At 37.8% G+C, this 23272-nt stretch overlaps 2 protein-coding genes across 2 annotated transcripts; one reads left to right on the forward strand and one right to left on the reverse strand.

Moving 5' to 3' along the window:
- Positions 1–5: 5 nt before the first annotated feature.
- Positions 6–2218, forward strand: LOC137718679 (pentatricopeptide repeat-containing protein At4g21065-like). The gene has a single exon (XM_068458228.1). The coding sequence runs from the start codon at positions 6–8 to the stop codon at positions 1791–1793; it is 1788 nt and encodes a 595-aa protein (XP_068314329.1). The 3' UTR covers positions 1794–2218.
- An 8987-nt stretch (positions 2219–11205) lies between these two features.
- On the reverse strand, positions 11206–12858 carry LOC137717908 (probable sugar phosphate/phosphate translocator At5g25400). The gene has a single exon (XM_068457414.1). It carries the CDS (start codon positions 12715–12717, stop codon positions 11668–11670), a length of 1050 nt encoding a protein of 349 aa, XP_068313515.1. The 5' UTR covers positions 12718–12858; the 3' UTR covers positions 11206–11667.
- Positions 12859–23272: the final 10414 nt, after the last annotated feature.

Here is a 23272-nt window from a genome sequence, read left to right on the forward strand (position 1 = left end):
TTGAAATGCAAAGGCTCGTCAAGACCGCCATTTTTGCCGCCAACAGAAGAGAAGCAGAGCAGAGCTGCTTGGCGCTCCTCCAAGCGTGCGACGCCGTTTCAAAGCTCTCCCAGATCCACGCCCACGTTTTGAAGTTGGGGCTCCGAAACAATCCGCTAGTACTCACCAAGTTCGCCTCCACGGCCTCCGACCTTAAAGCCATCGACTACGCCTCCTCCTTCCTCTTCTCCGGCGATGCCGATACGCATCTTTACGATTCGTTCCTCTTCAATACTGTAATTAGAGCTTACGCGCAGACCAGCCATGAAAAGCATAAAGCATTGTGCTTTTACAATGTTATGGTTCAAGGTTCTGTTTTGCCTAATAAATTTACCTACCCTTTTGTCCTCAAGGCCTGTGCTGGAATTGGGGACTTGAATTTGGGGAAGTCGGTTCATGGGTCGGTGGTGAAATTCGGGTTCGATGACGATGTTCATGTTTGTAACACTACGGTTCATATGTATTGTTGTTGTGGAGGAGGGATTGAGTTTGCCCGGAAGGTATTTGATGAAATGCCCAAGTTGGACTCTGTTTCATGGAGCGCGATGATTGGCGGGTATGTGCGTGTGGGGTGGTCGACGGATTCAGTTGAGTTGTTTAGGGAAATGCAGATGGCGGGAGTTCAGCCGGATGAGATAACTATGGTCTCCGTTCTGTCTGCGTGTTCGGATTTAGGTGCACTTGAGCTTGGGAAGTGGGTTGAGTCTTACATTGAGAAAGAAGGGATTCATAAATCTGTGGAGCTTTGTAATGCGCTCATCGACATGTTTGCGAAGTGCGGGAATGTGGATAAAGCTTTGAAATTGTTTAGAAACATGAGTGGGAGAACAATTGTTTCTTGGACTTCTGTGATTGATGGTCTGGCAATGCACGGCCGTGGAATGGAAGCCATTGCTTTGTTTGAGGAAATGATTGGGACTGGGGTAGCACCCGATGATGTTGCTTTCTTAGGGTTGCTTTCTGCGTGTAGTCATTCCGGGCTAGTTGAAAGGGGTAAGAGGTACTTCAGTTCAATGGAAGAAAAGTTTCAAATTGTACCTAAGATAGAACACTATGGATGCATGGTGGATATGTTTTGCAGGGCCGGATGTGTCAAAGAAGCCTTGGCGTTTATCCAAAAGATGCCGATTGAGCCAAACCCTATAGTCATGCGAACCCTGATCAGTGCTTGTCGTGCACATGGTGAACTCAAGCTTGGAGAGAGTATCACCAAGCAGTTAATCAGGAGTGAACCTATGCAGGAGTCAAACTATGTCCTGCTTTCCAACATTTATGCAAAAATGAACCACTGGGACAAGAAAACCAAGATTAGAGAGGCGATGGACAAGAAGGGGATGAAAAAGATCCCTGGGAGCACTATGATCGAGCTAGACCATGAAATTTACGAATTTGTGGCTGGAGATAAATCGCATAGACAATCCAAAGAGATTTACGAGATGGTAGAGGAGATGGGGAGGAAGATGAAGAAAGCTGGATACGTGCCCACTACATCAGAGGTCTTGCTAGATATCGATGAAGAAGATAAAGAGGATGCTTTGAATAGGCATAGTGAAAAGTTAGCCATTGCCTTTGCCCTCCTGAATACGCCTCAAGGAACTCCTATTCGAATAGTGAAGAACTTACGAGTTTGCGATGATTGCCACTCTGCTACTAAGTTCATCTCTAAAGTTTATAATCGAGAAATAGTGGTGAGGGATAGAAACAGGTTTCACCATTTCAAGGATGGTATGTGTTCTTGTAGAGATTTCTGGTGACAAGCATATCAGAAATGGTTCCAAATGGGAGCTTATAAGCATATTTTACAATGAAAATTCCTTACAAAGAGTGGCCCCAAAATTGATCACAGCCACAAAACAACTTGCTGTTGGTATAGCTCATCATTTTGCTTTATTAAGTGAAGTTTTAACATCTAATTAGCTGTAAGGGATTGTTTTGTTTATTTTATGTACTATTGGATCACCTTTTGCTTCACTAAAAAGCTAATGCATAAAATCAAGCTCCGAGTGACTTAATTTTTAAAACTTGTTTATCTTTTATGTTTGGAAATCTAAGCCTTTTCTGGATGAATCTTAAGCCACTTGTACTTGCACAGAGCTCACCATTGTGGTATGTATTATTGAGAGAACTTGTACTACAACTAGCGGAGGAGCATACAATCTGCATTCAGCTTTTCTAGTCATAGCAGGTGCGAATCCATCTCCTCGATTTTTTTTTTCTTCTTTTATTTATTTTAAATCATAATCGCTTGTTTTGTTTTATGTTTCCACATATCCATTGCTTGAAGCTTTTAGTCTCACATGTTTGGTGGTTATATGTTTTGATTGACGAATACGATCTAGGGATATGGATGTATACGACCAGATGTGAATCTCAACCTATTAAGAAACAGTCTCCGTCTTGCCTACCAAAAAAATAAGGGAAGTGATTTCACCCTGTTTGTCCCGCTGATTATTTCTCGTGCAAAAGAAAAAAAGTAATATGAGGAAATCATTTACCTAAAATTAAAAACGTCTATAAATTTTCACATATGGTTATACAGAAGACATTTGCTACTCATAACTCATGGCAAGGCCTCTAGAATTAGCCGTTGGATTGAAATGCAGTGGTTTCAAATTCTTTTCTTTTTTTGTAATTGTTTATTTACTTATTTTTTTAGTTTTCGGTCATATCAAATCTTGGAATGTAATGAACGAAAGATAGTTTGTTGACCGTGAGTGAACAGTGATCAGCTGTAATGATCCTTGTGGTCGTAGCACATGTTGGAATGTAATGATCGAAAGATAGTTTTCGTCATATTTTATGCGGTGGTCATATCAAATCTTGTAATCATCCTCACTATCATGCAAACCGTGTGCTCTGTCATTTCTATTACTTAATCAATCAGCAGTAAGTCTCTCCTTCTCTGTGTCTAGTCTTGTTACGTTTTGATCAACTCTCCGTCTAGTCTTTGAGAGAGCAATCTGTATTGAGACGCCGAGTAATTTGTGTATGTACCCGCGGACGTACATAGAAGTACACGCGTATTGTACGTCGAAGAGTAATAGCTCTTTAATTTTTCTGTGAAAGTTGGCTGTGTGTATTGAGTGAACATTTGAAGTAATAATTCCACTGCTTGTTTTGTTGGTTTCATTCTTTTCTTTTTGGTACTGGATTACTTCACTCGTTTTCGACGAGGAAATCTTGAGGTTGCATATTAGAACTCATTAATGTCCGATTCGCATCATTAAGCTCGATAAAAGTGTTGAAGGAGATCGAGGTTAGAATGGAATGTTGATTCTGTCAATATTGTAAATGACTTCTTTCCTTATTTGTGAATGATTTAGCTTGATCGTAGGAACCATATTAGGATGCGTTTGTAACTATAAGTTTGTGGCTCTGCCTCTTGAATAAAATAACAAATCAATTAGATATCATTTTCTTACAAAAAGGAATTAGGAAGCTTAAATTGATAAAAATCGGAGACAGATATACTTCGAGAATGATCGTGTTTTCAGCCCTACATTAATCTATACTAACTGAATGAGCATAGGGTTTGAAAATGGCCACTTTACAATTTTTTACTGTCCTTTTTTACACAATTTTTTTTTTTTTAACAGGATACAAAACAGGCCCCAAATTGTTGGATGAATTTTGACGAGTATCTTGCCAGTTGGTAGAGAGTTCATCACATGAGAATTTTGATATGTTCACGTGCATACTATTGTTTGTTTAATATATTGATATCGTCATGTTCTCCTAGACTCTAGTGACCAAGAAAATGGTGGTCACTCACCTTAGATCTTAATGCAACGATGCAGAAAAAAGTATAACAAAAAGTTAAATGGGAACCAATTGTTGGATTAAGATCTTACAGTGGATGACCAACAGTTTCTATTGGAGTCTAGGAGAACAAATCTGTACTGACAATATGTTTAGCACAACCTTGTACAACCATTAGTTGAAGACTCAAAAGTTCATGTAAGTTCATAAAACGCACAGCAAAAGTATGCATGCCATTATAATTAGGCTAGCTACAATTAAGCACTGAATCACGATATATATATTTAAAAAAATGAGATTAGTTGCAAGGTCCACATCATATCGAACTCTAATGATCTGAATCGTCTATTTTTCAAATTGCACCTCTTAGATCATCCTTGCAAAATATTAGCCAATCGGAAATATTTGAGAAATCTAATTGAGTTCAAAGAAATTGAGACAATGAAATTTCATTGTGATAATTAAATAGACAAATGGTTTTGGGTTGAATTGAATTTTTGCAAGGATGATTTATGAATCTAGACTTAAAAGATAGACGGTTCGGATCGTTAAAGTTCGATATGGAGTGGATTCCGCAAAAAAAAAGAAGGGGATTCCTTCCCTTAAGGGCCTCCTATATATGTAGTCATTGTATGACTAGTCACAACTTTTTATCATATTCATTGCAAATATTTTATCGCACGACATATTTTATTAGTTTTTGGAGCCGAACTTAACCTGCCCTAGGCTACATGTTGCTTGTTGCAAGGCCAAACTTAGTCTGGTTCTTTTAGCCTGATTTTCTTTAGCCTTTTGGCTGGTGACCGATTTTGTCAATTTTATGACTAAATGTGCCCTATAACTCTTGACTGGAGATGACCTAAGTTTCATTATTGGAGATTGAGACCGTGTAAAAAGTTGTCAATGGAGATAAGCTTGTTGATTTATTAATTAGTGAGATTTATTTATTATGTCGAATAGTTTTATATTTCGATGTCCATAACTGGATGAGGTAGAAAGTGGAAGATGTGTGGGTTAGGGTTGTTGGTACCTTGGAGGTAATAAAACTATATCCATTTTGATGAGACAAAAGAAGGTGATTGTTCATATCAAATCTTGGTATGTAATACAAATCAAAGACAATCAATTTGTTAATTGTGAGTGACCAGTGAGCTGCCTGCCTCCAATCATCAACAGGAAATTAATGGAAGAAGTTAATCCAGGTGCTTCAAAAGCCAACTATGTTCCTTTAGAAACTCTGATGAAAGAGGAGCTGGATAGCTTGTCTCCCCCTTCCTCTGGGTGCAATATCTACACAGTTCCCGATAGCATACACCGTGTGAATCAGAACATTTTCGAAGAAGATGTCAAAAAGTCAACATCAACAATAATAGTAAAAAAATAGACAACATTAGTGAAATGACACGTGACAGATAATTAGGTGTATGGTCCGTTCATTTAGACTGTTTAATGAAATACACTTTCCCTGACAATAATAAAACAGCAGTAATCCCCATGATGCACCTGATAGGCTGATAGAATCACTCTGCAGTTTCAATCTTATTTCTTAGCAATTCATATAAGGGTAATGCTAGGGAGATTAAATTTGTAAACAAAATTTTGTAAACTAAATGACATGTAAGTTAATTATCGAATTATTAATTAAGCATTGATTAACGTGCTCAGTCATATTGGTGATACATGATTTAGTTTGCTAACTTCGTCAACAAATTTAGTCTCTCTAGTATTACCCTTCATATAATAATAACACTGAGGAATGAAAGTGTGCATACGTACATAGAAGTACACGTGAATCAGAATATCTTCAAAAGAGATGTTAAAAAGTACACGTGAAGATTTGCCTCCCCTTTTCTCTGAGTGCAGTATCTACACAATTCCCGGATAGCATACGCCATGTGAATCAAAATATCTTCAAAAGAGATGTCAAAAAGTCGACTTCAGCAATAACAGTAAAAAAAACAACAATAGTGAAGGGACACGTGATAGATAATTAGGTGTATGGCAGTTCGTTTAGTCTCTTTAAGGAAATGCACTTTCCCTGACAATAATAAAACAACATAATCCCTATCATGCATCAGATAGGCAGATAGAATCGCTTTGAAGTTTCAATTTTTTTTTTTAACAAATGATAGTATCTACACTAAGATGGTGAACCTAAGGCCTCTCACTTAAAAATGAAGAGGAATATTACTACACCGTAATACTAAGTAACTCTATTTCTTAACAATTCATCTAATAATAACACTGAGGAATGAGGAAGTGGGAATTTGTTCTTGAGCCTCTAGAGAAAAGTGGCTTAATGGACCTTATGACCATGATGGGCCCAAGGGACAACATATAGAAATGTTGGGATCCACAAGGCCCAATTCCTTACTTTGTATTGATATTGTGTTCATTCAATTACCCATTTGGCCCTACAATTTTTAATCACAAATCGTTGCCCTACAAAGTTCAAATGACTGGCCGAATGAAGGCGGCATTCCAAAATTATAATAGTGCTCAAGACGTGACACCTTACCTCATTTGTATTGTTGTAAGCATCTAACACAATTTTTAAGTATATGCTTGTCAATGTTACATTTTTGGGAATACAAAGTAATATTTTGTAGTCGGGAAATGATATTTAAACTGTTAGGGTATGAGATTAACGTATTCATTTTAGTTTGATACCATGTTAAAATTGGAGTTGAAATACACATTCATACATATTCATTGAAAAGTACCTGCATTTGTAATAAAAATTTCAATTTGTTTCTTATAAAAGCGTTTTCACCAAAATCGTTTATGGGCAGAAGTCATCTCCAAACCCTAAATTAGTACAAACAATGCGCCTATTCATGCTGAATTTGCAGCCAGTGAAGTGCAAGGGAAAAAGGAGGCAGATTGTTTGCCCTTTTGTTTGGGTGCCCTTCCCATCCCCTCCTATTTGTGCGGTCACGGTTAAGCCACGTCAATATTTTATATTCCTATTGCTTTTTGTCTTATTATCTCTATAAAAAAAATCAATATAAAATGTTGACATGGCTTAACCATGACCGCACAAAATAGAAAGGAATGAAAAAGGCACCCAAACAGGAGTGCAGACAATTTGCCTCCAGGGAAAAAAAATGCATTGTACCAAATATTATAGTTTGTCTTTGTCCCCAAGTTGATAGGTAACAAAACAGACAGCCCCTTATGTACATATTGTTAGTTGACAACGTCTCACACCAAATTACGTGTATCATTTTTTTTACACAAACAACAGAATATTTAATGTCTCTAAAACTATATATTTTTTATTTGAGAAATGTAGCACAATATTTTACAACATTGACATAAAAATTAAAGTTAAAATATGAGGTGGTAAAAAATTCATTGAAAGTCCTGTTTTGAACAAAATCTACTTATAATTTCTCTTTTTGTTTTCCATCTTTAATTTCTTAGTAGTGTTACACTTGGGCCATCTCCAATAGAGGTAGCTAAAGGTCCAAAAGTCAAAAAATGGTTTGATTTGTCCAAAAATTCATTTTCAACCGATGGCTAGACTATAATGCTATGGAGACAGCCATATTATTATTTGGCCAAATGGGCATCAAGTTGGCCAAATGCAGCCCCCTCTTAGCCCTTTTTTTTTTTTGTCCAGCTCTACAGTTGCAATAATTGATTCAAATTCAACGGTTATATTTAAAAACATCAAACAGTAGTTTAACTAAATTAATCAATAAATTTAAAGTATAAACTTAAAACAAACGAATTATTGAGGGGGCTATGTTTAGCCCCTTCGGTTGAAGATGATATATGAGCATGTCATGACACTATTCATATAAAAATAATTTTTTGTAGGCTATAATTCTGGACGGAACTATGTTTAACTATTTCGGTTGGAGATGGCCTTATCATCTACTTATACCATTATTTGTACCATCTCTCTAATAGATGTAAATATTGCTAACGCATGTAGATCTCATCTCTATTAGAGACATGATACAAATGATAGCATTTTTGTTAATTTCTAGCTAAAAGCCTTAAGGATCCCTTCTTTTTTTTTTTTTTTTTTTTTTTTGGCAAACAAATAACACATGTCATTTGAAAATCTGAAAAGACTTGCAAAGGTTACTAGTTTGTTTAACTATATGTTGATATCGAAAAACTGCTCTATTCCATAAATAAGCAGTGGATCAACTCTTTAAAAGCCAAAAAGGACTCTTCTGCTATGATTTGGATTCAAATTGTGGGAATCCTATGGATTCTTACATCTTAATCATTTACATTGTAAGGTTAGAAATTATTTGACAATTTTTTTAATTTGAAATTAAACTAAATAGTACATGACAAAAACTGATCATACGATGTACAATGAACGACTAGAATGTGAATATTCCTAGAATCCCCGGAAAAAAGATGTGGAGTCCTTATCCCCTTCTGCTAAACCATAACAACATTGCACAACCTCGTGTCGTGTCAGAAGTTCAGGGGTTCGCGTCCATTTTTGGGATCGAAGTAGGAGGCTCTAATTGTTAATGGATTAAGACTTAATAGGAGGCTCCAATTATTTTACCTCAGCAACAGCATTTTTACGCGTTAGTTTACCACAAGGAAACAACTTTACTTGTTCGTACAAAAAAAGGTGGGATGTTTTGGACTACAATAGATGACAATGTACCAGAAATAATTGCTATGTCTAAAAGAGGAGGTAAAGAATGTTGTACTGAAAACATCTAAAGTTTCCAAATCCAAAACCAACCTCACTAATTGTAGTTAGGACTTCACTGATGCTAAAAGATAGAGATCAAACATTTTGCGACAGATGTTTCGACCATAACGAACTACAAACAGAAATTCGATGGTTTCTGCCATTCAATGTTTCTATCAACAAAAAATAATCGCTTCGACGATTTCAAGTCACTATTTGGACAAGATGTTTTTGAATGACACCCTGATACGAAGTTCTTCAGACTCCACAAAAAAGATTCAAGCTTTAGGTGTTTAAGCAAGGTACAACACAAAGAACAAGCAAACCCGCCTGGTAAGAAGATAACCCAAATCTACGCTGTCCTAGTCTATTTCGATCTAGGGTTGGTGGATCGGATTGCACTGAGAACGTAGAACCGGTCAGGCGTTTAATTACTGCGCAAACTGAGGATGGGCAGCTTGGACACATTTTCTAGCTCTTACCTAACTTAGTAACTCATATACCCACAGGACCCCAATTGCCATAACTAGTGTGACAAGATAAATGTGACGTTTTTACCAAAATCGCTTATGGGTAGAAGTCATCTCCAAACCCTAAATTAGCACAAACAATGCACCTATTCACGTTGATTTTGCAGCCAGTGAAGTGCAAGGGAAAAAAATAAGCATTGTACCATCCAATACCAGTAAAAGTATACATACTATAATTTCTTTGTCCCCACTTGGCAGAGTTGGTAGATGACAAAACAGACAGCCCCGCATGTACATATTGTTGGTTGACAACGTCTCACAGCAAATGACGCGGAGTGAGGATCCTAACCAAATTCTCTTTGTGAATTTTAGAGATCTTTTTTGTGGATTTTAGGGATTTTTCAATCACATTCATTCATCGTATATTGTATGGTCAATTTTCATCAGGTACTGTTTATATTCAATTTTAAAAAAAAAAAGTTACAATGATTTCTAACCGTACGATGTACGATGAACATATGTGATTTGAGGATCCCCAGGATCCTCACAAAGAGAATCTGGCAGGGTCCTCACTAAATGTTTTTACACAAATAATAAGATATTTAATGTCTCTAAAACTATATTTTTTTTGGTTTAAGAAATGTAACACAATATTTTATTATATTGACACATAAATTAAAGTTAAAATATAAGGTGGCAAAAAATTTATAAGGAGTTTTGAAAAAATCTACTTATAATTTCTCTTTTTGTTTTCCATCTTTAATTTCTTAGTACTATCACACTTAGGTTGTCACAGACCCAGGCCCCCACCACATCCTAAGTTCGACTCTACCGTAGCACGATATTGTCTGCTTTGGGCCCCGACCACGCCTTCACGGTTTTGTTTCTGAGAACTCACACGAGAACTTTCTAATAGATCACCCATCCTGGAATTGCTCTCGCGCGAACTCGCTTAACTTCGAAGTTCCGATGGAACCCGAAGTCAGTGAGCTCCCAAAAAACCTCGTGCTAGGTAGGGATGAGAATATACATATAAAGATCACTCCCCTGACCAATGTGGGATCTTACATAGGTCATCTCGAATGGAGTGGCTAAAAGTCCAAAAGTAAAAAATAGTCTGGTTTGTCTAAAAACTCATTTCCAACCGATGACTAGATTATAATTATGTAGAGACCATCAAACTATTATTTGGCTGAAGGGGCATCAGGTTGGCCAAATGTAGCCCTCTCTTAGCCCTTTTTTTTGTCCATCTCTACAATTGCAATAATTGATTCAAATTCATAGGTTAGATTTAAAAACATCAAACAATAGTTTAACTAAATTAATCAATAAATTCAAAGTATAAACTTAAAACAAATGAATTATTGAGGGAGCTATGTTTAGCCCTTTTGGTTGAAAAAGATGATATATGGATATGTGCTAACACTGTTTATTTAAAAATAATTTTTACCTCAGCAACAGCATTTTTACGCGTTAGTTTCCCACAAGGAAACAACTTTACTTGTTCGTACAAAAAAAACGTGGGATGTTTTGGACTACAATAGAAGACAATGTACCAGAAATAGTTTCTATGTCTACAAGAGGAAGTAAGAGCGCTGTACTCAAAACACCTAAAGTTTCCAAATCCAAAACTTAACCTCACTAATTGCAGTTAGGACTTCACTGATGCTAAAAGATAGAGATCAAACATTTTGAGACAGATGTTTCAACCATAACGAACTACAAACAAAAATTCGGTGATTTCTGCCATTCAATGTTTCTATCAACAGAAAATAATCGCTTAGACGATTTCAAGTCACCATTTCGACAAGGTGTTTTTGAACGACACCCTGATACGAAGTTCTTCAGACTCCACAGAAAAGATTCAAGCTTCAGGTGTTCAAGCAAGGTAGAACACAAAGAACAAGCAAACCCGCCTGGTAAGAAGATAACCCGAATCTACGCTGTCCTGGTCTATTTCAATCTAGGGTTGGTGGATCGGATTGCACTGAGAGCATAAAACCGGTCAGGCTTTTAAGTACTAATAAGGTTTAAGATGACTTAGTTTAATTACTGCGCAAACTGAGGATGGCAGCTTGGGACACATTTTCTAGCTCTTACCTAACTTAGTAACTCATATACCCACAGGACCCCAATTGCCATAACTAGTGTGACAAGATAAATGTGACATTTTCAAAGTGCACTGACAAACTCTTTTCTCTGCTGTATGGTATGCATCGAATAAAAGTACGGTTGGATGTGCGATAAAGGATCCAACGGCCAAAAACCCCGGTGTATACTATACTCTGTATCCCAACATCCAAGAAACCAAAATGTGATCAACATTACGATGTGGTATTCATCCACAACAACCCATTGAGGCTGAAAAGATAATGAATATGAAAAAAATAGGCATTAAAGCTAAATAAAAAAAACAAGGCATCTGAGATTCTTAGTCTACTAGCATACATGATTTGGCAGTAGAAGCAACAGTTGCAGAATCTCAAACCCCTTAAACATTACTAAATATTGCTAATCAGAAGAAACCCGAAATCTAGAACAACGTACCGAAAACCCGAATTCTTTCTTCATCTTCAAGAAGCAGAAGGAAACCGAATTTCGTCTGCCTCCGAATCGAACCCATTTTAAGCTCTTCCACCACCAACATTCCCATTTTGTTTTTATTACCGTAATCTAGCTCAAATCAGATGCGTATCTGGATCAAATCCGAGCACTTGGAAAGAATCAATTATGGGATTCGTTCCGCTTCCCAATTCCTTCCCCTTCCCTCTCCTCCATGAGCCTGCTGGCCTCCTCGTCGTGCTGCGCCGTCTTCTTCTGCGCCTCCTTGGCCTTCAGAGCCTGCAATTTGGAGTGGTTGTAGTAGGCAACGCCCAAAAACGCCAGGCCGTAGCCGAACAGATTGATCGGGGTCACGGTGTCCTTGATCACCGACCACGAAAAGGCAATCAGGAGCCAGTCTTTAACCACTCCGGCCACATTCATCGTCAGCGCCGAGGTCTTTCCGACGAGCAAGAACACGGCGAGATTCAGAGCAAATGCGCAGATAGAATTGGTCCCAAAAATCAAGAAATCGAAATGGAAGCTCGACGAATCACGCAGAACCGGGTACTCGACGAAGATCCAGGGGACGAAGAGGAAAGCCAAGCAGCAAGGCGCGACATAGTAGAGAGATGTGATGGGGTTAAGGGTAATGCCTTTGGATGTGAGGAGGATCTGGATCAAGACAAGGCGGGTGGCCTCGAATGCGACGGCGCCGAGCTGGAGGATGACGCCCCAGGTGTCGAATCGGGCCTCGCCGTAGGCGGCGATGGCGACGCCGATGGAGATGGAGATCATGTTCACCATGGTGTCGGTCTTGAAGGACTCTTTTTTGAAGGAGACGCCGATGGAGTAGACAGCGACGGGCATGAGGGCCTTGAGCATCTGGATGAAGGAGACGGAGAGGTAAATGTAGGCGGAGTTGGAAAGCCAGAGGGAGAGGGAGTAGAGGGCGCCGATGGGGACAACGGAGGAGAGGTAGAGGTCGCGGGACATGGTGACGGGCTCGACGAGGCGGAAGACGCGGACGAGGAGAAAGGCGAGGGAGGCGCAGAAGGACATGTGGATCATGGTGAGGGAGATGGGGAAGGGCCAGTTGTACATCTTCCTGTCGAGGATGTATTTGTTGTAGACGATGACGCTGAAGGAGAGGAAGATCCAGATGGCGACATAGGTGTAGGAGAGGAGGATCTTTTTCATCACGCTCTCGCTCAGGGAGCCACCCTTGCCCATTTTTTCGGTGGGTTTTCGGCGGTGGTGGGGGAAGTTGCGGTGGCGCCGGTGGTGGTGGGGAAGAAGGGGAGAGAAGGGTGGTGGGGGAGTGGTAAGGAGGAGGAGGAAGAGGAAGAAGAAGTCAGATTCAAAGTGATAAAAGAAGGGAGTGAGAGCTGGATTTTAGTTTGGGTGCATTTGGTGTGGCAGTTTGATGGGATGGGGTTCATGGCTATACTGAGGTTTATATGGTGTGGAGTTGGATGGGGAAGGAATCCAGGGGTTCAAGTGGTATTTGGCCTTTCAAAAAGATTGAATTTCCTGATTTTTATTTGTATCAGACGAGAGTATTTATATTAAGACGAGAAATATTAGTGGATCGTAATATTAAGTAGCGAATTTCTTGATTTGTTAAGTGGGAAAAATAAAATATCCTATATTTTTGTTTGTTATCTACTTATTTGTACTTACATAGAATTTTTTAATTTGATCCATGTACAATTTTTTTTCTACAAACGGAAGTGTTATTGAGTTGACTTGTTAATTATTGCATAAGGGTTTATAGACGTATTATTCTCCATCATTATGGTAAAATACATATGAAAATGTTTATTTATTTATTGTACAGTTATGCATTCGATGTAGTCACTATTTTTGGGGATTTGGATTTAATTTGTACTTTTATCGTGGTACTGGGAGGGTGGAGAGTTGGTGATATGAAACTTTGAAACGTACATATATTATTATTAGGTGTTGCATTAATCTAAAGATAACATAATATATAGTGCAACTGCTAATGGGATTTTCCGCATCTATTAGTGGCACGTATACATAAACTAACATAAGATATTGTCATATAAAATCTAACATAACATGTTTTATTTGTTTGTAGTTATGCATCTTATGATAAATACAAAACGAAAAAAAAAAAAAAAAATGCTACACACTTTACGATTTGTTAATTTGAGCATCTTGTCTCTTTTTCCCAAATAAAAGCCTCCTTGTTATTATAATAATAAAGTCAATATTTCTTGTTCATAATGTGGATGTGTTTTTAAGTTTGTAACTCATTTAGTACTACGGTCTAATAATATTCTTTTAGATTGAATTTGAACCACATTATTACTAGTTCATTGTAAGGCTTAGCCTACTCTCCCACTTTTTTAATGTAGATAATATCGTTTGTTTTAAAAAAAAAATCCACTTAATAATACGGTTTAATGGTTTTTCTTTTACTTGTAAGTAAGAGGTCTTACGTTCGAATTTTGAAAATAGCAAATTCCCAACCAATTTATCATCACATCCTCTTAGTGTAAATATATCGTTGTATTAAAAAAATTTGTTCTATCATTGCTATTATTCTTAACATATATCATTTTGTATTTATCTATAGCTATCCTTTCAGCAAACATAAAATTACTTTGCAAAAGTATGTGTCCAATACTCTAATAGATAGGGTGTTGAGTTTCAAACCATGCCAACTTCCCCTCCTCTAAATTAATTTAATGTTGTGGCTTATTACAAGGGAGAGAGGGAGGCACGGCATCAAAGAGAGAATAGAGTGAGAGATGTCGGTTGTGTAGAAGATGTATTATTCCTCTTACGAATGCCTTTATTTATAGTAATAAAGGAGGGAAGAATCCTTCTCCTCTAAAGAATACAAGTCCTAATAGAGAATAATAACTAATATCAAATCTAATCTCGGATTTACACAATCACACTTTTAATACAATGTTTATAACATGTAATACTTTCGAATCCTCTCACCCATTCCCAACTTGAGCTTATGTCTTTATAAAAAAAAAAGATTAAAAAAAAAAAAAAACTTTAGCTCATGTCTTACGTTCGTTCTCTCTACCCCAGTATGATTTATATAAAAATAATTGTGTACTTTTTCTGAAACAAAGGTACGATATTCATTAAGCAAATCAAAATTCATACAAACTGAGGTTAATGTGCATAATGGGCATCGATAAAAACCTTTCTGGGGATTTCAACCCGATCGAAGGAAAAGAGTGTTCCGCATAACAATAAACCTATCCTCAAATGAACAATCAAACTTACAATCCTTCCTAAAAAAGAATATCATGAATCAGATCCGGAGGCTCCTCGAACCATACCACCTCCTGGTCACTAGTAATCCCTAATCAAGCAAACCGATGCGCCACCGAATTTCCTTCTCGTTAGGCATGACTTATCGTCGAACTTGACCACTCCATAAGAAGGCACCGCAAGTCATTTATAATGGGACCAAAAATAGAGTTGTCATCTCCTTGGTCCTTCATGGCTGTCAATACCAAAACCGCATCACCTTCAAACTGAACTTGCACTTCGCCCGAGTATAACCTTTTGACCAGCAGTACAGTTTGTCTAGCTACCATAAACTCCGCATGTAAGGCAGACATAGTCCTTTCAATGGGACCTGCTGTAGTATTGAGAAACTCCCCTAACTAGTTATGTATCACCACTCCAAACCCACCCTGGTTCTACCATTGATTCCATGCTCCATCGAAATTGCACTTGACCCATCCCTCCTCAGGTTTTCTCCACTTCCGTAACTCACGTCTTCCCTTTTTTGCATCTGTATTATGGCACATGTGGAATTCTTGTAACCAACCTTCAATTCAAAGTACAATCTCTACAGGGTTTAGAGGACTACCATTCCATAAGACTTTATTCCGGTGTTGCCATAGTGACCAGATCAACATTAAACATAAATCAAATCCCGATCCATGACCCTGTATATGAAGATTGGCTAACCAATTCATAAAATTCACACCGTGCCCAGCATCCACACGTCAGCCTAAGCCTCAAAACCACATCGCTTTAGCTGCCTGACAATCCCGCAGGATATGCTCCACGAATTCCACCTAACATCCACACACTACACATCCATCCTTGATTGGCACTCTCCGCTTAGAAAGATTTAATCTTGTAGGCAAAGAATCCAAACATGCGCGCCATACACAAATCTTTACTTTCCCAGGGACACAAGCTGACCACAATTTCTTCCATAACTTCTCCCCATTGTTAATAAAAGTGGAATGAGAGCCTACATCCCTTTCCCCACTAACTGCAATTATCCCCTGAGCAACATGATAAACACTCCGAACCATAAACTTCCCATGTCGATCATAATGCCAAACTCTTCTATCGGCAATATTATGTAAGCTAAGTGGGATCCCTCGAATTAATTCCACTTCCTCCTGGGAGAAAATCTCATTCAGCAGTCGCACATTCCACTGCTTAGGTTCCACCCACAACAATCCCTTCATCGTGGCCTCATCATTCCAATGTATGGGTGGCGGGGTTAAAATCCGAAGGCATGACTCCCCTGGCACCCAATTATCCTTCCATATGCGAACCGTCTTCCCATCACCCACTTGCTACCGAAGTCCTTTTTGAAGCACCTGTCTCGAGGCAGCAATACTGCGCTAGACATATGAACTATTAGATGTTACCTAAGCTTCAAGGAAATCTGTAGTAGGAAGGTACCAAGCCTTGAACACACGATACATAAGGAAATGCAACTTTTCTCAAAATTAACCACTTGTCCAAAGGCCAACTCATACGTCCCGAACACCTGTTTAATACTCTAACACTCATTAATGGTACCTCGGGCAAAAAGAAAACTATCATCGGTAAAAAACAAGTGGTGGATACTAGGAGCAGCTCGATAAACTTTGATCCCCTGTAACTCTCCTTCAAACTTAGTCTTTGTCAATAGGGGTGAGAGGCCCTCTGCATGCATAGCAAATAAAAAAGGGGAGAGATGATCCCTTTGGCGTATTCCTCTTTCTGGATACACGTGACCACATGACCACATGACCATATGTATCCACCATTCAATTTAAATGAATAAGTCACCGTTGAAACACACCACATGACCATATGTATCCACCTTTCAGAAAATCCCAGTCTCTGCATCATGGCCTCTAGAAATTTCCATTCCACACAATCATAAGCCTTACTAATGTCCCATTTCAATGCCATAAGACCATTGGACCCCGAGGACCGTTATGCATATAATGAGCAACTTTAGCAGCTACCAAATAATTATCCGAGATTAAACGTCCCAGAACGAAAGCACTTTGGGTAGGAAAAATAACCTGTGGGAGAATAAGCTCCAACCTATTCATGAGAACCTTTGCCACTATTTTGTACAACACATTGCACAAACTAATAGGGCGAAGTTGTGTCATCGTAACATCTTTGACTTTGGGAATTAATGTAACATGGGTATAATTGATTTTCTATAGAATATGGCTAGATAGGAGCATGGACCAAACCCCATTACAAACATCCTTGCTGACCACTCCCTAATGCTTCTGGTAGAATCCCGATGACATACCCTCCAGTCTCAGCGCCTTTGTAGGATGCATCTGAAAGACAGCAAACTTGATCTCCTCATCTGTGAACGGCCTTGTCAAGGAAAAATTCATTCCTCCGTCACCTTAGGCGTGATATGACACAAAATATCATCAAAATTCTCCACTCCATTTGAACTAAAAAGTTTTGTGAAATAAGACACCACAACCTCCTCCATCCCCCTACGGTCCTCACGCCAACTAGCATTATCATCCATTAACCCGTATAAACAGTTCCGTTTTTGCCTCCTATTAGCCTTCTGATGAAAATACTTGGTATTGTGATCCCTAAGTTTAATCCAATTTTCCTTCAATCATTGTCTCCAAAATTGCTCCTCTTGTTCAAGCAATCGGTTCAACTTCCCAATTAGCTCCTTTTTCTACTCAATAGACTCATTAGTGAATGGTTGTCCCATCAAACTCGTAAGCATATCCTCCACCTCTCTAATTGCTTTTGGTCTCACCCTTACATTACTACGAGCCCAGTTATTGAGCTTCATCCTCGTTATCTTAATTTTCTCGGTAACCAGGAACATTGGTGAGCCCTCCACCTCCTGGGTCCATTCTTACTATAAATCACAATGAAAAAAAGGATATTTTTCATTAAGGTGTAAGAAAAAGGTTTTATTTGTAATTTTATTATTTGTTGCAAACTTTATTACTACCTAAACTGCACCAATAATAAAAGGTTAAAGGTTTAATTTAAGACACCATGAGTTAAAAAGAAAAAAGACCTAATTGGGCGACCCACCACTTATAGTTTTCAAAAAGTTCATAGTAAATGCTATTGGACATTAAAAAATTGCCAAACAAGTTTGGTATATGGTAGAGTAGCATGGTACAGAAAATAAAGAAAAGTTACGGGACCAACAAAATATTATAAATGGATTACTTTGACATAAGTAATTATTTAATATTCGTCACTTAGTACTATGATCTAGTGATAATCTTCTTCACTTGTAAGTGAGAGGTCTTTGGTTCGATTCTCGTCAAAGATGAATTTGAACTACATTATTGTTAGCCCATTGTGAGAGTTAGTCAATTCCCCCACCCTGTTAGTGTAAATATTATCGATTGTTTAAACAAATGATTTAATATTCGATTAGAAAAATATCTAATAAAAACCAAATGTCCAAAACAAAGGAAAGAGATTCTTTCCGGATCTTTTCCACCAAAGCCACCGGATCAAGTGAGCCGGACCCTTGAAATTTGATCAAACGGCTAAAGTTATTATAACTTTTACAGGGGTCCCTGTTTTTAGCCATTGAATCAAATTTTTAAGAGTCCGGATCACTTGATCCAAAAAGAGAGGATCTCTTTTCCAAAACAAATAAAATAAAAAGAGAAGCAGTTTTGTAAAAGAATATCAAACAACTTTTCAACAGCACGTTTCGATTGTTGAATGTTTTAATTACACTTAAAATTAACGTAATCCAAACTATGGTTTTGTCATATAAATTTTCACTTGTAAGTGAGATCTATCAAATTCGAATATCATAAATGACGAATTCAATACTAACGTATTCTCCCTCACTTTAATGTAAATATATTGTATCAAATAATAATAATAAATGCATTCTAAAAATCATTTAATGTTGTCATTTTTTTAACAATTGATATTATTTATCTACACTAAGGAGGAGGGGTGGGGTTATGACACACCCCGACCGAGATCGGAGCGTGCTGGCCGTCACACAAAGGTGACGTAGCCATGTGCACGTGCGGAAGCTAATAAAGTAGTAATATAAAAGTATGAGTAATTAAAAACTAGCATACAAGGTACTAAAACAAGTGCTAGTAAGTGAGATACAATTTCAGAGCAGGTCTATAGCAACCCAAACGAAAAAGACAACAGTAGTACGTCCGAAGGCGACCCTACAATGGGGAGTGTCTGTCAGAACCGCCGGAAAGCCCTCAGGGGAAACCACCGCAACGGCTAAGCAACTAGAACCTGGAGGGGCGCAAAACAAAAGCGTGAGTGGGCAAAAACAAAGCTCTTTGAAAACCATTTGGCAAAATACATTCTAACCCCTCGCCGTAAAACCTGTATACTTCCCAGAAAATAAACATATAAATGTATGTATAAACATGCCAAACATGCACAAGGGTATGCCAATCGTGCTCAAGATATGCCATGTCGAAACCTCATAATGAATGTAAGTGCCCAGGTATAAATCATATCAACATCATAACATCTGGCAGCCGGAGTCACCTAACGTGACCTGTACGGCTGCATCTAGAGCTCAAATCTCAACTCTATAACTGAACCTGCCCACGAGTCGGAACCACTCTAGGTGGTCTGTACGACAGGCCTGGGTGTAACATATATATACGCTCTAGTGCTACGATCACGTGAAGGCTGTGCGAATAATCGCGAGTCACCTACGAGTCGGAACCACCTAATGTGGTCTGTACGACAGGCCTATGCACCTAACTTGGATCCAAGCTGAGTGTGTGGTGCGGGAGGTGAACATCACGTGAAGGACTGTGCCCTACTCTGGGCGGGAGCACTAACACCGGGGGTGCAGGTTATGAGCTCTCTAAGTCTCTCAAACTACTGCTGAAAGTAAATATGAATACCACTTACCTGGCACTTACCTGTGCGTCCACAGCACCCAATATGCATATATATGTATGCCACTACTAATGCGTGCAATGATGCATAAACGATAATAATAACATGCATGGCATAAGGCAAATAACCCTTTTTAAATCAATTTCTGGGAATATAAATGTATATAGGTATATACGGAAAACAAAAGCCCACTCACTGGTATGTAGAAGGGTCGTAGCCCCCCTGCCTCGCGTGTGCACGCTCGTCCTCGGGGTACGTGTCACCTAGATGCGAAACAACTATAAAAACGTTAACTTTAAAGCACATAACCAACTTCTCGTAATAACTTCTCATACATTGCTCAAAATGGACAAATGAATATACCAACGTGCTCTACACAACCTCAGGATCACAACCATATTTTTAAAATAATTTTTGGACCCTTCACGCGCCCCCACGCGCCAAAATAGGCACGGACCTAGGCGCCCCCACGCGCGGCCACGTGCCATGCACACTGACGGCGTCAGTTGACGCCGTCAGAAATATTCCGTCAAAATTCCGGAATATTCTGTTAAATCTAACCGGATACCGTTATTGCCGTTAGGAATATTCCGTTAAACTTAACGGAATATTCCGGTTTCTTCTCCGGTCTACCCTCGCCGGACTCTGGTCGCCGGAAAACTGGGAAAACTTCAAATTCACTAATCTCCTTCGTTTCTCAACCATTTTCTAGATTCTTGGACCAAAAGAAAGCCCTAAACTAGTAGAATCACGTTACACAACTTTTAAAAGCTAAAAACCACGCGATCATACCTGTCTCAAAACTTAAAACTCGGCCAACTTCGAACCAGGCCTTCCCGACGTCCAATTTCGTCCAACGAGCTACTCCGACGCTCCTTAGGACCTCACTAAGACACCTACGAGCTCAGAAATGCCAAAAACTCAATGTATAAACTTTGCATGAATAGTACTCAAATCGGCCATTGTTGAATCGACGTGAAAACCAAGGGTTTCTCACCTGAAAATGGTATGGCTGTGCTCGCCTCGACCTCACGAGTTGAATGGTGTAGTTGGTTCCCTCGATCCGTGATGGTTTGGGTGGTTTTGGGTGTTTGTCCGTACGTATGGTGATAACGGGAAGGGAGAGAGAGACACACACACAGGAGAGACAGAGGAAAAAGGAGAGTGATTGTGTGTCTGAGTGTGTGTGTGTGTGGTCCAACACATGCCACACCACACAAAACAACCCACAACGTGACAAAAACGAACTAGGGGCAATAAGGTAATTTCACACGTGCGTTATAAAAATCCCGGGACGGGATGTCACAGGTTACCCTAACAATGGGCTAGCAATAATGTGGTTCACATTTGGCCTTTAGCGATAATCGAACTTAAAACTTTTCACTTGCAAGTGAAGATGAAAACTACCATACCATAATACTAAGTGGCATTTAATGTTGTCACTTAATATTGCAGGTTAGTGTCATTTTTCTTACTTTTGATTGAGATATCTTGAGTTTAATTCTCGTCAAAATGAATTTGAATAAAATTATTATGGCTAGCTTATTGTGAATGTTAGCCTACTCTCCTACCTATCAAATTCATTAAAAAAAAATCATTTAGTACTACGATCTAGTGGTATTCCTCTGCATTTATAAGTGAGAAATCTTAGGCTCAAATCTCGTGAATGATGAGTTCGATACTGGTTATTTTATCACCTATTCGTGTAATTATATTGCTATTTAAAAAGAAAGCATGTCCAAAATCAAAAGATTTGAAGGATACACACACACACACACACACACACACACACACACATATATATATATATATATATATATATATATATTGTAGGCCTATTTGATTGAACTATTCTAAGGGAATAGAGAGAGGGAGGCCGAGGGCAATAAGAGAGAAAAGAGAGAGATTTAATTGTGAATTGTGTGTTATATCACCCATTGTGCCTTTATTTATAGTAGTAGAATATGTTAAATCCTTACCCTTTTAGGATTACAACTCTAATAGGATATTAACTACTAAATGGAATATTCAAAGATATTCCCAAATGAACTAGGATTTACATAATCACATTTTTATTCTAAATATGACTGCAACATATATATAGGAGGTTTTGAACTTTAAACATTTAAAAATACTAAAAATTTAATCTAAACATGATGTTAGATTACGTATTATAATCTTTTGATGTGTACTTTATTTCATATTCATATTCATATTCATTTACCACATATTCATAAGAAACATATTAAATAATTAAATTTATTAATATACACATTTTCATATTAAAACATGGAGCTAGATTACGTATTTATTATAATTGTACTTTAATGTGTATAATATTCAATATTTTTCATTAAATAATTAAATTTATTAAAGTACACATTTTCATTTGTTAACTTTATTTAAATTCCTCCAATTATAACTTTATAAATGTACCTAAATAAAAAAACATTCAAAAATAAATAAATAGTGAAACATAAGAAACATATGTAAATACATAAGTGTACTGTAATAAATTGGTATACCTAAATGTCTATATCGGAATCCATGTGGGTTACCACTCATAAATAATGAAGAATTAGGCTTGATTATTTATTTTACAAGTGAGTTTTACAAATATTAATTAAATAAGAAAAAAAATATATGGATTGAAGCAAAAGGAAATTTATCTTAACTACATTGGCATTCTAACTTATATTTGACATTTTGTTTTTTTGACATCTCCACTGAACTTGCTCTTATACATTTTCCTATATTTTTTTCAAAATCATTAATTCTCCGTTTCACTTTGCATAGTTTGAAAAATATTTCATGACTGTTATTTATATAATATTCATATAATTAATAGTAGATCACAAAATAAGTAATGAGGAGTATATTAGACCTCTAAAAATACAACTGTCACTTAGTACTATGGTCTAATGATATTCCTCTTCACTTATAAGTGAGAGATCTTATGTTCAATTCTCGCCAAAGGCAAATTTGAACCACATTATTACTAACCCATTGTGAAGTTTAGCTCACTCCCTCATCCTTTGGTGTAGATAATATCATTTGTTAAAAAAAAAAAAAACAAATTGTGTAAAATCAAACTTTATAAAAAATTTACTTAGGTAAATCCTAATCACTAAGTGTTTGTGACCACCAGTCCCTAATTTTCTATGTAATTTCTCCCTGAGTGTGTACATTGACATTTATGCCCTTATTGCCAAAGTGACGTGGACATAATTATGCAGCTTTAAATTAATTTTCCCATTATCGTAATTAAATTGTACTTGTCGTTACAAGTGTGCGTTAAATTGTTTAGTGTCAAAAACACTGTTTTTTACAAGGTATGGTAGATTTCTTATGATTTCATCTGTACAAAATCCTATCCTTTGTCTTCTTTAAAACCGGATCCGTGCCTTACACCTCACCACCAATTATTTTGCTTCCTTCATTATTGCAACCAATCAGAACTCACCTTCCCTCTCTCTCTCCTCGCCCAAGCTTCTTCATCTCTGCAACTCTCAAGAACACGCATCAAATGCAAACACCTCCATCATACTCCTCTCGAGCCCACAAACCTAGCCATACCAACCTATTCTCAAATGGACAAGTTTTGACTCGTTGACTCGGAAGTTCCGACTTGGAC

This window comes from Pyrus communis, chromosome 15 (assembly GCF_963583255.1).
Source record: "Pyrus communis chromosome 15, drPyrComm1.1, whole genome shotgun sequence".
Classification (NCBI taxonomy): domain Eukaryota; kingdom Viridiplantae; phylum Streptophyta; class Magnoliopsida; order Rosales; family Rosaceae; genus Pyrus; species Pyrus communis.